The sequence below is a fragment of the Rousettus aegyptiacus genome, unplaced genomic scaffold, assembly GCF_014176215.1.
Source record: "Rousettus aegyptiacus isolate mRouAeg1 unplaced genomic scaffold, mRouAeg1.p scaffold_m13_p_6, whole genome shotgun sequence".
In the NCBI taxonomy this organism is placed as follows: domain Eukaryota; kingdom Metazoa; phylum Chordata; class Mammalia; order Chiroptera; family Pteropodidae; genus Rousettus; species Rousettus aegyptiacus.
The window spans coordinates 36,197,791-36,213,569 of record NW_023416309.1 but is presented as its reverse complement, the minus strand read 5'-3'; the positions used below and the strand labels follow the sequence as shown (position 1 = coordinate 36,213,569).

At 33.7% G+C, this 15,779-nt stretch overlaps 1 protein-coding gene across 1 annotated transcript in view; it reads right to left on the bottom strand.

Moving 5' to 3' along the window:
* CC2D2B (coiled-coil and C2 domain containing 2B) overlaps positions 1–15,779 on the bottom strand; it is an 81,372-nt gene that overhangs the window by 54,584 nt on the left and 11,009 nt on the right. The window contains exons 6-13 of the mRNA XM_036222181.1: positions 14,864–15,062; positions 14,130–14,266; positions 13,901–14,029; positions 10,915–11,124; positions 6,978–7,075; positions 3,889–4,029; positions 993–1,101; positions 677–795 (exon numbers count right to left, since the gene is read on the bottom strand). Of these exons, the coding sequence (XP_036078074.1) occupies positions 677–795; positions 993–1,101; positions 3,889–4,029; positions 6,978–7,075; positions 10,915–11,124; positions 13,901–14,029; positions 14,130–14,266; positions 14,864–15,062 (1,142 nt within the window). The remainder of the gene's footprint in view (positions 1–676; positions 796–992; positions 1,102–3,888; positions 4,030–6,977; positions 7,076–10,914; positions 11,125–13,900; positions 14,030–14,129; positions 14,267–14,863; positions 15,063–15,779) is intronic.

The following is a 15,779-nucleotide window of genomic DNA, read 5'->3' as shown; positions in this document are numbered from 1 at the left end:
AATGATGCACATTCACAATATTCAGAAGTGAAGTGGTATAGAGAGTCCCACGGGACAGAGATGTTGAAAAGTTAGACCTAGTTCAGCACTTTAAGTTGACAGACCCTCTTTAAGGGAGATGAGATCCATATGCCTAAAGATGAGAGAAATGGGGATCTGTAGGATACTAGGAGTAGAAAGAAAAATACTATAGTCCGAGGAAGAAGTCACAGTGGGAAGGAAAGAAGTTTGTGTCAAAGTAGAAAATTGCCCAAAGCGGGCTCCCAATATAGGATATAGTGTTTTATGAAGCAAGTGGGTCCATTAACAAACAAGAGAGACCATATAACTTTATTTTTTTATAGTGGCTTTATATCCCACCTTTATATGTGAACTAAAATTACTACCATAGCCAAACAAAAAATAATTGTTAAACCAAACCGGTTTATATACTGCCTCTTTGATGAATTAGAGATGTAACCCTGGGTAACTTAATTTTCCATAAGAATAAACTCTCTTATCTTTAATATGAGAAAAATACCATAAAGTTATGGTAGCAATTAAATGTGCAAATGTATTTTAAAAACTTAGCAAAGTGTTTGGCATATGGTACTCACTCAAGAAATCTAATGTTATTACTAAAAACAATACAAGTGATAGACTATGTATAAGAGAAATAATCCTGTAAAATGCTTACAGAGAACACTTGGATAAGTTTGTTAATTCTGCATTGAAAGAAAGTTGTGGCATCAAAGTAATTGGTTTTATTCTTTCAATATCTGTTTCTTCAAGTTCTGAAGCTAGATATGAGAGGCTCTAGAAACCAAAAAATAAATATATAATTTACAATGTAAGTTCACTGCTTAGGACAATAATTATTAAAATCAAACATTTATTTCTTATATATCTGCCATTCTGTTGGGTAATTATTATGAATACCAAGATGTCCTATTCCACCTAACAATTTAATACTATAACTAGTTGAGTTGAATATTATATTACAACATAAATACCTCCTGTTTTTCCCCAGTCTTATATATTTTTCCTTCAGTTTTCTTTTCAGTCTCAGATGTTTCTGACAGTTCTTGTTGTTTTTGTTCATCACATTTATTCATTTCTATCCTAATTAATAAGAAATAGAATTACTTAAAGCAAAAATAATGGAACTACTGGAAAGTTGTAATTCTGGTGATGGCTGCACAACTCTATATATAAAACAATTGAACTGTACACATTAAATGGGTGAACTGTAAGTTATGTGAATTATAGCTTTTCTTACAGTGTTTTTAAATATATGCTTTTTGCCTTCTGAAATAAAATATATTGACCCTAGTGTGAATATTATCTGCATGGACTTGAGGCCAAACTCCCTGTGTTGAAAACTCAGACCCATTACTGGCACTGAATTTGGGCAAATTACTTAAGTATTACATGCTTTACTTTTCTCATTTGAAAATTGTGTTGTTATGAGGATTATATGCACTAATTCATGTAAAGTACTTAGTCTTGTGCTTCAAGTACGACAAACACTCCATAAAAAATGTTTTCCCCTGATTCAGGGTAATCAATATGAACATCGATTAACTTATTGTTTTTTAACACAATGGCTCTCAACTTTGTCATATGTTGAAATCACATATTGACATCTAGACCAGACCTGGTACCAACTAAATCAGAATAGTGATTTTTAAAACTCCTCTAGGTTATTTCAGTGTATACTAAGTTAGAGAATAGGTACTTTACAATCTAGAATCCCTTTTGGGGGAGATTATTGAGGCGATGATCTTGGGTCCATAGATTTCGCCTTGTTATTCGGCAGCTCTGGGAAATGCCGAAGGTCATAATGTCATACTAAATGTTGCAGATTTTCCTGCTTGTATAGCTTACATTTTATCTTTTTAAAAATCTCTTTAACAGTTACCTACTTTCAGGTTGGTGCCTAACAGAGAACATAGATGAAGACAATATACAGGAATCTGGGTTCTCTGTGCTATTTTACCAGTGCTGTGGTTTGGGTACAGTATCCAAAAAACACCAAGGTCTGTAGCTACTTGCCTAGCCAATTTCTTTAAGTTTAAAGTTGTGCTGCTAATTTTTCACAAGAAGAGTTTATTGCCTGAATGAGAAGAAAGGGCTGTATCTTCAACTTCTTGCTATATCATTCTGCCACCATCACCTCATAAAATTTGCTCTAGCTGAGATCAATAACCACATGCGGGGAAATCCAACGAACATGTTTAGTCTTGGACTTAACTGATATTTCTGAAGCATTTAACATTGTTAACCACTCCTTCCTACCTAAAATACTCCCTTTACTTTGCCTCTGTGGCAAAACACTCTAACTGGTCCTTCTCTGTCCCTCCTCTGGTTTCTCCTTTTTTACCAAGCCATTCAAAGAAGTTTCTCAAACCATTCATCCAGCTGCCAATTCAATTATCTTACTTAGGGATACCTGAAAGGCTTATCAAATTCAATACACTGAAAACCAATATATGAAGAAACAATAACCTGAGATCAGGCCTAGGTCCCAGGACTTCTTGTCATAAATACTGCCTTTCCTGTAGGCCTGGCTACAAGGTTATTCATTTAGGCTTCCAAGGACCACGTTTGTTGTGAGATCACTAATGGTAAACTTGGCCAGAAAATAAGAGTTCTCAGGAACATCTTCAAGCATATACCTTTTCTAGTAGATCACAAGGACATTTTAACTGCTCAAACTAAGTGCCTCAATTTAGGGTAGCTGGAGCTAGCCCTGCTGGGGCCAACCTGGTCATTGACACTGTGGGATTCAGTTCAGAAGTCTCCTACCAGAAGCAAGCTGGAGAGGCAAACCCAAACCAAAGTCCACCAGGAAGCTGAATGTTAAAGGTGAGGGAGAACAAATTCAAAGGACCTTAGGTGAAATTGGAGTTTAGAGGCAAACCCAAACCAAAGTCCACCAGGAAAGCTGAATGTTAAAGGTTAGGAAGAACAAATTCAAAGGACCTCAGGTGAAACTGGAGTTTAGAGTAGTGAGAATGAAGTAGGTAGTGAGCAGGCAATACTGGAGTCCAGAGGTACTCCAGTGAAGAAGCTTATGGCATCTGTGGCTCTCCTTTTCTGTTCAGAAATTCATAAAGCATGGGTGTATCAGATTGGTTTAAAGGATCAGAGGTAAGTCAGCAAGTTTACATGAATTTAAGAGTCTAAGATAAATAAAAGTTCTATGCCGGGTTAGGTTTAGAAACTGTCAGAAGCACTTTCATTAAAAACCACTGCGGCAGGAAAAAAAATCAACAAAGGAAACATCTGTCTTGCCTAAAATTACACTAATCTTTTATAGTTTTGAAAAATAAACCCGGGAACAATGGGTTGTGAGAAGGGAACCAGTTATTTCACTGTGGGTTCACAAACAGCTTCAGCGAGTAACAGTTTTTAATTGTAACTATCTCCTCCACTAGACATGTTTTTATGATTTATGTTTCACTTGAGAGTATGATTGCTGGGTCTATGTTTAACTTTTATAAGAAAGTGCCAAACTGTTTACAAAATCACTGTACAATTTTGCAATTTTGTCAGTGTGTTTTTTTTCTTTTGTTTTGGATTTAGCCATTCTAACGGGTGTGTAGTGTATCCCATTGTGGTTTTTACATTTCTCTATTGACATCAAATAATGCTGAGCATATTTTCATGTGTTCATTTGCCATCTATATATCTTCTTTAGTGAACTGTCTATTCAAATATTTTGCCCATTTTTAATTGAGTTGTCTTAAGTTATAAGAATTGTTTATATACTCAAGACACAAGTCTTTTGTTGGCTACATCATATGGTCATCTAGTTTCGTGACTTTTTTCCAGTTACTGTGAATTCCAAGTTATTCATGGTGGTTCAACAAGAGAGCTATAAGAACATATAGAGCAGCCACTCACCTCTGAAACTGTAACTTTATTGGGGTGCTTGTAAACCCTTGTTTTTGTCGAAGGGATTTTATCTGTTTCCAAGTCCGTAATATACTGTGTAGTAGGGAGAAGTCCTTTTCCCTTTCTAAGTCATAGAGCTGTTTTGTATTGCTGCAATAATGGTAGATAAAAAATATATTGGTAGATTAGAAATATTTAAGTCATTAAAAATGGCCTGGAAGAATGTATTAACTAATTCTTCTGGACCCCCACCTCACGATATATTTTTTTTTCATTTTACCCACACCTTGATATAGAGACTGAAACTCTGTGATTCATTCCTTTATGATATAAAGATTTTTCACTATGCAAAATTGCTCTGCTCAAATCCATGTATTTCCAGATTTTCTTGACATTCTGCAATATATTTATTATACTCTTATTAGGATTAACAATTAGAACCATTTTTTCAAATTTAGAGGTACTTTTCCTGATGAGGCGGTGAGTACATTATTTAGATATTAAAGTAATACATTGTTTTAATATATCTTTTAACACCTGTTTCTACAGTGGTCTCCTATTAGACTTTCAAATTAAGATGAAATTGGCTTTATCTTCTGCCTTTGGCACTCCATGAAGCCATTTAAATGATAGCTCAAGGTTAGTTGGCTTTTAAAAAGGCTAGCTTTACCTCTCTTCTAATTTTTTAGGATTTCTCTTTTCACCTTGTTTTGGGCTTTTGCAGATTCCTTACCTTTTTGCCACTTCAGCAATGTGTTTAAAGATAACATATGTATTTTATCATACACTTTTAGTTGTTTTCATTAGACAGGCCATTCGGGGAATCTAGTCTGCCATACTACTAGAAATAGAAGCCTATTGTCATTCATTAATTCATTCAGAAAATATTTATTGGGTGCTTACTACATGTGAGGCATTGTGCTGGTAAATGGCAGATTCAAAGACAAAAGACATGCTCTCTGGGTTAAAGCTGATAGATGTGTAAATTAATCAATACGATAAACTGTTATAGGTGTTATGACAGAAATCTACAGAAACTTGAGCGGGCGTAAATAAGAAAATAGTAGGCAATAGTAAGGAAAGACTTCACACAGGATGTGATACTGAATTCTAATCAATTAACACACAATAGCTATCTATTATGTGGCAAGAAATATTTTAGGATCTGGTAACTAATATCCCAGAAGGGAAAAAGACAAAATAAGTAATTACACATGTGGTGAATATTATGGAAGGGGAAATATATAAAAGCTATGTGAGTATAAAAAGAAAGAGAATTTAATCTACTCTAATGAGCAAAGTAAGAGCCTACCTGAGAAAGTAACATTAAATTGAATAAAATGTGTATGTTGACTGTTAGGCAGAAAATGATAAAAGAACCTTTTAGAAACAAGAGGCATTAAAACAAACAAACAAATAAATATATATATAAATCCACACACACATGCGCACATGCACGCACGCACATACACACACATACATATATATATTCATATTATAGAGCACAGCCCATTTATAGCACTGGACTATAAAGTTCCAAGACAGAGAACCCTAATATGAGGCTGGAGAGGTCAGCAAGAGTCAAAAGGATGCAGGGCCTTACGGATTATACTAAAGCCATTAAATTCTATTGTAAAGGTAACAGAAAGCCACTAATGTAGTTTTATTTATTTAGAAAAAAATCACTCTGGTTCCAATATAGAGCATGGTTTAAAGACAGATAATTTAGGAGACTATTTGAGTAGTCAGGTTATGAGATAAGTACCTGAAACAAAGTGGAATCAGTGGGAATGGTTACTGGTTGGATGTGAAGATGAGAGGAGGGACAAGGAAGAGGGGTCACAAATAACATAGATTTTTTTCCACATCCCAAGTGATTGTGGGTACTAGGCATCTAGTATAGGGTTATTAAAGGCTAAATACATATGTGCCATTCTTAGTTAATAGTATTTCTTGAGTACATCTTTTCTAATAAAAACATTGTTTTTCAAATGTCCACCAACTCCTCTTGGCAGCATTTCGACACCACTCTAAAAATTTTTTCTGAATGGAAGTCTATTATATTACTTTTATTCTGCTTTAATAAATGCAACGATCCCTTCAGAGACCCTCCCATACATATGTAGTAGTAGACCCCTATCCATCACCATTGGACCCCATCTAAAGCCTACTTCTCTTTTTCCTGTATTAAAGTTTACTTGTTCTGTGTTCATTATGCCCATGTCTGCTCTTTGCCTTCAATTTTAATTAACCTTCCAAATAGTTTGTTTTGTAAATACTGATGGCTTCTATTCATTCATCCCACTAATATTTATTGAACACTCACTACGTGCCAGTCCTTGTGCAAAGTATATGTCAACCTTCTCAAGTAATATTGTTTATATTTAACTGGATTATTCTAGGACACCAATTATTTAAATCAACTGTTGCCTCTAGTGGTTAAGAGTTGTAGAACAGTGTCAGGCAATGGGCAAGGAGTCAGGGAAATTCTTTAATGATCAAATGACTCTCATATATATCTGTGTGCTTAGAGGAAATTTCTACTCAATAAGTACCTCACGGTGAGCTTTTCAGCTATTGGAGATTCCTTATCTTTTATCTTGAAATCATTTTCCCAGTTATTTCATACTTTCCTAATTTCTCAACTACAATAGTTCCCAACTTGTAGACTATGCTTTTTTTCCCCCCAGGGGTCCTTAAATCTATATACTCTTTGAGTATTCCCTTTAGACTGAATAAATAGTACATCTTGTACATATGTATATGTAGACTAATTCTCAAATATATACAAACACCTGAGATAATTAATAATCCAAGCCAATTGAAAGGTATTAGTAAACTCACAGTTTTTAATCAATGTGCTTTTTAAAAAAATCTATGGATATTAAAACTATAACTACTTTCATGTAATACTTCTGTAAAATATTTTTACACAAAAAATAGGTCTTAAGGAAAGGTTTGAACAATTTCTGTAAATGCCTAAATATTAAGAATCTTGTCTTTTTCTTATTTTACATTTTCCATAGCAAGTATAGTACTCTATCCGAAGAATTTACTTAATAAATGCTCGATGAATACATGAATGACCCCAAACATACCTTATCTGCCAATAATAATCTTGTAAAGATTTTCTGGCAAGTTGGCTTATTTCCAAATTATCATTTGCTAATTTGGTAGCATGTGTCAATGCTTTCAGCTACAGCAAAGAAAAGAGATTTTTTTTAGTACATTTTATTCACCTGTTACCATCCCTCTAATTCACCTGTGGGTCTAGGTGTGTGCAGTAAAAGCACAAGTATATCACTTTCCGCATATTATAGTCTTGTCTTCCAAAATAAATTTCATATAAGCACCTTGGGACAGAACTGAGAAGAGCCTCAATACCTGAATAAGATATAAACATTACACCTTAAACCTTATAGATAATCAGTTCATCAATTAATACAGAGAAATACCAATCAATCAGATGGCAGATTGAGCACAGGAATCCACCTTCTTCCACCTAAAATCCATGGTTACACAAAAGATATCTGTTTATGTCTTTATCCATTTACATTTCCATCATCACATCCATATTTTTAAATTATATCCTATATCTCTCAATAAAAAATAAATGCATAACAGGAAAATAAGAAAAAACAAACCAATAGAATGAGATATACTGAGGAAAATATAAAACAGAGAAAAATACTCACAGAGACTATCCATAGAAAAATAAAATAGTAGGATACTATATTCTGAAACACATGCATGAGAAATTTGTTACAGTTAGGAACAATTTGTAGAAACTTCAAGACTAGAGTCAGTTGATGTCAATTTTTACTGGAAGACAATAGAGAAGACCTCAACGAATGGGAAGATATACTATATTCTTGGATGAGGAAACCCAATTTTTAAAAGATAGAATTTTTTTCAAAATAATATAATGCAATCACAATAAAAATGGTAATGGATTTTTAAAATGGAAGTTGACAAGCTAATTTAAGGTTTGTATGGAACACCAAATCTATAAGAGTATCCAAAAGCATTCTAGAAAAAACACTAAGGAGGCACTTGTTCTACATCATAATTAAATATAGTCATTAAAATAGGGCAGGGCTAGACAAAGATGTCAGTGGAAGAGATAGTTCTTAGCCAAATGTATGTAAATATATAAAGTTGGTTTAGGATAAAGGCAGAATTTTAAATTAGTAGAAAAATTATGTTGTTTGGATATTAGGCTAACCTTTTGGGAGAAACTGAGTTGGAGTTTGACCTCGCAAGACACAGTTATAAAGTCTTCGTAGAATTAAAGGATATATATATACCATGTGTGTGTGTATACGCATACATACATACATACATACATATATATACACACACATATACATATTATAATTAGAAAAATATAGATATATCATCATAATTTGGGTCTGTCAGATACTATTGGTTGCCCTTAAAAGATCATTTTTCTTGATTGGTATAACCCCAATTTTGTTCAATTACTCAATCTTCTTCCATGTGTTTCAGAGGTAACCCTGATTAGTCTAGCAATTTGTAGCAGTTTCATTCTTCTTCTGGTTTAGGCATGATCATGTGATATAATTCTCGCCAATGAGACATGTGGGAAAATAGGCTGAGGAGTGGGGGAAAGGTAAGAGAGGGTTCTCAAAGTGAAACAATATACTGAATATTGTGTGTCACAGAACACACATAGAACAGCCAATAAATTAGTTTCCATGAGAGAATTAACCAAGTCGACTTGCTGGAGATTAAAAGAGAAAAAGCTTGCGTTGTTGATGATATTGTTGAGCCACTAAGTTAATCAACACTACAGTTGCCCTAACTTGGAATTTTTGATATAGGAAGTACAACCTTTTCCATATTGTTTAAAACAATTGAGAGAGTGTTTTCTGTGAAATGCAACCAAAGGTATACTGACTGATACACCTGGGGTAGAGAAAGTCCAAGGAAGCTTAGGAAGCAAAAAAAACCAAAACCTAAAATCCACAAGGAAAAAGACTTACACATTTGACCTTATAAAATTTTAAATATTTGCCAAGAGATATAAAAAAAGACATTAAAAAGCATGTAACAGAATGAGACAAAAATATGTAAAACATATTCAAAGGTATATATCTTTTATGGACATATATTTAATTAACTGTACATTTATATATATATACATATTACATACATATTTAAAAATTTTATAGAGTAAATAATTAAAAAGCAGCCAAGCAACAGAAAAATGGGTAAATAATATCAACTATTGGTAAAGACTGGACTCTGGGAAATGGGATCTATCCTGTACTGCCAATGGAAATCCAAACTGGAAGAACCTTTTTGGAAAGGCAATTCATCACTCTCTAATAAAATTTAAACTTCATGCCCCTTTATTTTGACAAAGCAATTTGACTTCTAGGAATCCAGCCTATAGAAGTTTTCACATGTGTGGTTAAATATATAGGTACGAGGATGCCCATTGCTTCTTTATTTGTAATCATAAAAAAAAAAACGAAATGCCCTAAGTGTCATGAATGGAGAATGATTAAAAATGTTAAAATACACATATATTATAGGTCTATATGTAGAGATATGAGAAAAGCTCCATGATACAGAATTAATTTTAAAAAACCAAGTTGCCAAATAATACATATAGGAAAATCCAATTGATGTTAAAAAACTGTTATGGCATATGTATGTACAGAGATATACAAAAAAGAGAACCTGAAGGTTGTACTCCGAACCATGAGGGGAAGAATGAAGTGGGGCTTCCATCCTTGAAAGTTTTATATTGAATCTTTTCCATGGAGAATGTGTGCCTGCATTACTTATGTAACAACAACAAATATGCTAGAGGGGAAAACAGCAGAAGTCTGCATCACTGAGTATCCTTTCTACTCTCTCTCATTCTCTCTGCAACATTTCTCCTTGTTCTTCAAATGGGATTCATACCCACGTAAGGGGACATATTCTTTGAATTCCAGTGAGTCCCCCACTACTCTGAACTTTGTTTGAAAAGGAAATGTAGAGTTCTATATATAATAATAGATAGTACTCCAATGAAATAAAATTGATATTCCTGGATCAGACCTTAGAGATTATATAACATTGTTGGAAAATTATCTATAAAGTTAGAAATGTATAAATCAAATCACCTACATCTTAATTTCAGAGTTGGTTCCTCAATTCATAGAAACAATGGCCATTATACTAAAGTCAGAATATTCAGTATTTGTTTTAGAAAATATTCTGATATTATTAATGCATAGTCTTCAACTATTAAGTTCTCCCACACAATTACTACATGAAAATTTAATCAAATAGATTCAGTCCTACGGTTTGTACTAACATATTTAAAAGCAGACATATTAAGGTACAGTTCATTTCTAGCTTACTGTATATCTTGGTGACTCTATTGGGTTTGAATGTTTAAATATCTATGTATTTATTTTTCAAATGTATTCCTTAGCTGAGTAATACCTATCAAAACTTCTTTTCAAAGAAAATGCTAGTTAACAAAATGCTTATATATCAGAAACTCAGCAGAGAGTTTAAATGAGAAGCAAAATTTATAATTAGTGGGTACTCCATTTTCTTCAAACTTTATATACCTTTTATGATGTCATTAGATGATTTTTGGACTGATCATTCTTGAACCAAGACTCCTCACATTTAATATGAGAGTCAACATCTCTAATATTTTTTATCAAAAATACTCTATTATAAGACTTAAGATAGCCATATGACTCTATTAAATAGTAATCATTTCAAATACTCTTCCTGAGTAATAGGACCAAGAATATCAGTGATTAGTAAACCACTTCTAAGTGCTAAATATCCTGGTAGAGTATCTGGGAGGCTACCTCCCTGGCCAGTCAATTCCTACAGTTTCTTTTCAAAAAAACTGAAATCAACCATTGTTGTTATTGGTTGAATATTTAAAGTGCTAAAGAAAAATGTTCCATGATAATTTGCTCTGTACAAAGAAGTCTGTTTACTCTTTCAACAATAAGTGTTCAGCCTAATAAAAGAAATGAAAGCCATTCTCACCTTTTCCAAAAGCAGCTGGGGTAAATTCTGTTGCTGTCTGTCCTGAAAACACTCATAAAGTTGGAGCAGCCTAGCACATAATACTTGTTCTTGATTGAAGAGAGGATGATGGCTAAATTGCAAACCCACAATGTTGAGATCTAACTGGTACATTTCCCTTTGACCTTCTATTTTGTTCCTAATAGAGCTTTCTAGATTAGATTTCACTGCCTTTTAAAGAAAAATATGTACACAAAGTTAATATGATTCTATTTCTTTTAAAATTACAGGTAAAAGTAACATGTTGATTTTAAGAAAATGAAGAAATACAGAAATGCAAAAAATAACTTGATCCTTCTTCCTTGAAGTTGATTGTAGTCCTTGATGTCATATATTTATGATAGCATTTTAATTATCTTGCTATAAATTATCATCTACCTTACTATTGTGTGCTGGTAGAGGCTGGACTTCCAAATTGTAAGTCCCCAAATAATTTACTATAGGAGTGCTATAATAAATAGTGTTTACAACTGTTGAATCAATAGTTCAACTACATGATGGTTTGATAGTCTTTTGTGGGCCAGAGCTAAATGGTAGACACTTATTAAAACATTGTTCTGAAGTGACTATGTTGGTAATCCCCTGGAAAATTCCCTGGAGAAGGCTGGACCTTCTAAGCGAACACTATTTTATAAGAAGACCATCTTTCTTTACCCATGAGACTGTTTCCATTTAGATACCAGATTGTCCCTAAATTAATGAAGTCTGTAGGCCTTAGATTTGTATGTAAGATGATTCAGCTGTTTTAGTACACTACTTTGAATGTAAGCATATATGTTTGAATATGCATGTGACTGGTTTTTAGTGATGCAACTTAAGACAGTTAGTAGGTTATTTAGCAAGTATAGCCTAACTCAAGAATGCCTGGCCACTCCCAATAAGAGCCATGGCTGCATCCACCAGAGCACAAGCCCTCTTCCTGGATCAGTCTGGTGTAATCCAATAGATCCTCCAGCCTATGCCATCGCTATTATACCTGTTGTTTGTTATATTGAAACAATTGCTGTCCTGCCCCTAATCTGGTGTGGCAGATCCAGTGCTTCTCAAAGACTGTAAGTCACCAGTATGATGCTTGCATCTCTCCTCCCTACTCTCTCTGGAGCTAGGAATCATCCCTTTTCCTCACCGGGTTGAGGGGAAACAAGAGAACTGCCATAAAGCTTTTTGTTTGTTTTATTCTTACCTTGTCTCTGTTTTTTACATGGCCAACTTGGAGGGGAAAACCTGTTCTTGATTCTAACTGTAAGATTCAGTTAATTGGTAGTAGATTGATCAGGCTAACCACCAAGGAAATAAACAGTTTCAGTTTTAAACAACTAAATTACAAATGAAAATTTGGAAATTAAAGTTGCTAAGCTAGAGATGCCTGTTTTGTTAAGCAGATTTAGCACTAGTCAAATAACTGTGCTGCTTTCTTTGTTTCTATTGAAGTGACATAAGCCTCTGGCCTGGGTCCTGTCCTATTTAGTACTTATTGATAGTGGTACTCAGATGCTAGAGAAAGGTAACTGAGATGGTGGAATACTTAACAACAGTCAAAAGGAATGAGTTTAGACAGGAAAGCAAAAGCTAAAGGTGAAAATGACTGCAGTCTTCAAATATGTGAAGAGCCGTCCCATAACTATAGTATTTTATGAGTTCCTTATGACGAAACAAGGTCAAATAATAGTAGTGATCCAAGAGGCAGATTTTAATTCGACACACAATAAACAAAACTGGCCATTATTGGAATGAGCTCTCTTGGGAGGTGGTAAGCTCCCTGACACTGGTTTATAAGCAGCAGTTTATAAGCAGGCTGCTTATAAACCAGCAGTTGGCTGCTTATAAACCAGTGTCAGGGATTAAGTAACACAATACAAAGATCTAAGCAATAATAAATCAAAGGCCAGATAAAAACACAAAAAATTCCAAGCTGATGACCTGTGTAAAATTGCAGTAAATGTAAAAGGTTTGCTAGAAGAGGGAGCAAAGGGCATAGTCAAATAGGCAAAAACTAGTCAGCAAATAAGAGCTGGGGGTAATAGAGGCACAATGGGGTATTTAAAGCACCTGATAGAGACAATAGCAAAGAGGGGACTTTGATACTCAGGCAGCTATTATTTCTCTTCAGTTGCCCTTATATTTATAGTGGTGAAAAACCCCAAATGAGCACTACATCCAAGGCTGGCTGGGCAGAGTCAAAAAGGTGAAGATATAAGGGAAGAGCAGGCAGAGGCATTTGTCTAACACCATTTCCAGAGCATACCTTGTTAAGGATACTGAATATTGAATATTCGGTTTAGATGCTTGGTGAAGTGACATATACATTTATCCCCAACTCTAAAAGTCCATTAAATACCGAAATTGTGCTTGGATGATGCACTGGAGGTAAAAGTTACTTGTTCAACCCAGTGGTTTCCAATTTGAGATTCCAGATGTTAATCTGGATGATGGTTAATATTTCTCCAAAAACTGTATATTTTTCATTTACTTGTTATCATCCCTTTGTCCATTCATTCATTCATGTATTCACTCAACAAACTCATCGTTTCAAGGACCTCTCTTCCCAAGAGCAATCGTCTCTGAAAATTGTTAAAATATCTGTGCTATACCTTGAGCAAAATAAAAATAATACTATGTCCTGCTACCTAGAGATATTAATGTATGCACTTACCCATATATGTATGCACTCACCGATTCTTTGATGAATGAATTCATTCATTGCCTATTTTTAGAAAATTAGGATCACATATAATTTTTCTTTGTTTTTCACTTCACATTTTATTTTGAGCATTTCCTCTTATCATTATATATCCCTTAAACAGAATTTTAATGGCTATAACATTTTGGTTTTGTCATTATATTACTAGACTATTTTTAAAAGGTGAATTAACACCATGAAAATATAAGTTATAACTGATATTACAATAATTCTAACAATAATTACAAACCAACTGTTGGTGGTTACCTTCCTGTATATGGTCTTTAGTGCTGGATTTACAGATTCCTTGTTCACGTTTAGTCTGAAATTCCAAGAATGTCTAATAGGTGAAGGTAATGACATTATTTCAGCTCTTTCTTCAAACCAACACATTCCCTATCAAAATATTTTAGAAACACAGCAATTAAATATTTCATTGAAAACAAATATCACATACTATCAGTGAGTAGTTTAGCTTGTTAGCTGGTGCACTTGCCTCTTCTAGTTTAAGCAGGCGATTTTCCATTTTGTTGCAGGTCTTTTTATATATTTTTGGCTTTCTCTGAATATAGAATCCCTCATCTTCTAAAATGCGGGGCATCATATCTTTTGGCAGTTTACGCTGGTCGACCACTTAATAACAAAATCTATATATTACTTTAAAGTCTGAAATAGTAAACTGGTATTGACCAAACAAGAAGCAAAGAGAACTGTCATAAACCCTACCATTAAGGTCTAGCAGAAAGTCTAAATATGTATTCACACACACACACACACACACACACACACACAATGAGTTCTTTTAACCAATTTTCTCAAACTTAGAAAAGGCGTGAAGAACAAATACAAAAATACAGAGGACAATTTGGTGACTGCCACAAAGGAAGAGGATGAAAGGGGGACTGGGAGAAAGGGGTGAAGGGCTAAAGAAGTACAAATTAGTAGTTGATACATGGTCACAGGGATGGGGAGCACGACACAGGAAATGCAGGCAGCATTAATGTGATGGCTAGGTGGAGAGCCAGAGGAAAGAAAGAGCAACTAGGAGGATCGTTTTATAAACTAAATAAATCTCTAACCAATGTACCGTATACTTAAAATTAATAATAAAATTTTAAAAATTCTATAGTTCTAGATCAGTACTTTTTATTTATCCAGCATACAAAGAAGGCATTATCCTTTAATATGATTCATTAATGACTTGAATACTTTATTGTAAAAGAACTTTACCTGGAGAACTACTTGGCACAAAAATATTTGCCTGTTGTTTTTTTATTTGTTCTTCATCATCTTCATACTCAGCAGCTTTTATTTCAAGTAAATCTGGAAAAATGACTTCTTCCATACAATCTTCATCTTGGCTTTCAGCAAAATTTTGCAAATTATCACCAAGTGAAAAATGTTTGGGGTAACTATCATTTAATGACCTCTGTTAAATACCGAAATAAATAAATAAGTAAATAGCATACATGCTTGTTCCAATACTTAATATACATATAAATGAAATGTACTTAGACCTTGCTGTGAATTGCCTTTCTGTTCTATGCTACCCAGTTCAAGGTCAAGCTGAAACTGTGTTATAATGAAATTTCATTGAATACAGAGGAACTCACTTAAGGCTTAATATTACAAAATATGTAATTCTCAATGAAAGACTACTGAAATAGAATTGTAATTCAAGCCCCTTCTTTCTTATTGAAAATGTTCTGATATATTGGATTATGAGATTTCAATCACTGAGAATTCACAGGGTAAGGCAAAGTCCAGAGATATCATGCCATGTGGTCTTAAATCTAGTTTGTTTTTGTTTTTGTTTTTGTTTTTAACAATTCACAATGCAGTAGTACCTAAAGTGACTATGGAGTAGTCATGCTGTTTTCTGGATGGTATTTAAGAAAAAAGAGAAAGAAAAGTAAAGATTCAACATAGAAGTCTATGGCAGAGTGATTATAGTACAATTCTAAAACATGCTATATGTAAAAGTTATGAATAATCTGAATATAGGTATTAAAACATATGTTACTAAATATAAAAATGCATTATCATCATAAAAATTTTATGCATCTCTTCAAATACAAAAAAAATCAACTATTTATTTTGGATGATTATTGTCTTATTTGAAATCCACATATATTGAAAGAAAGGA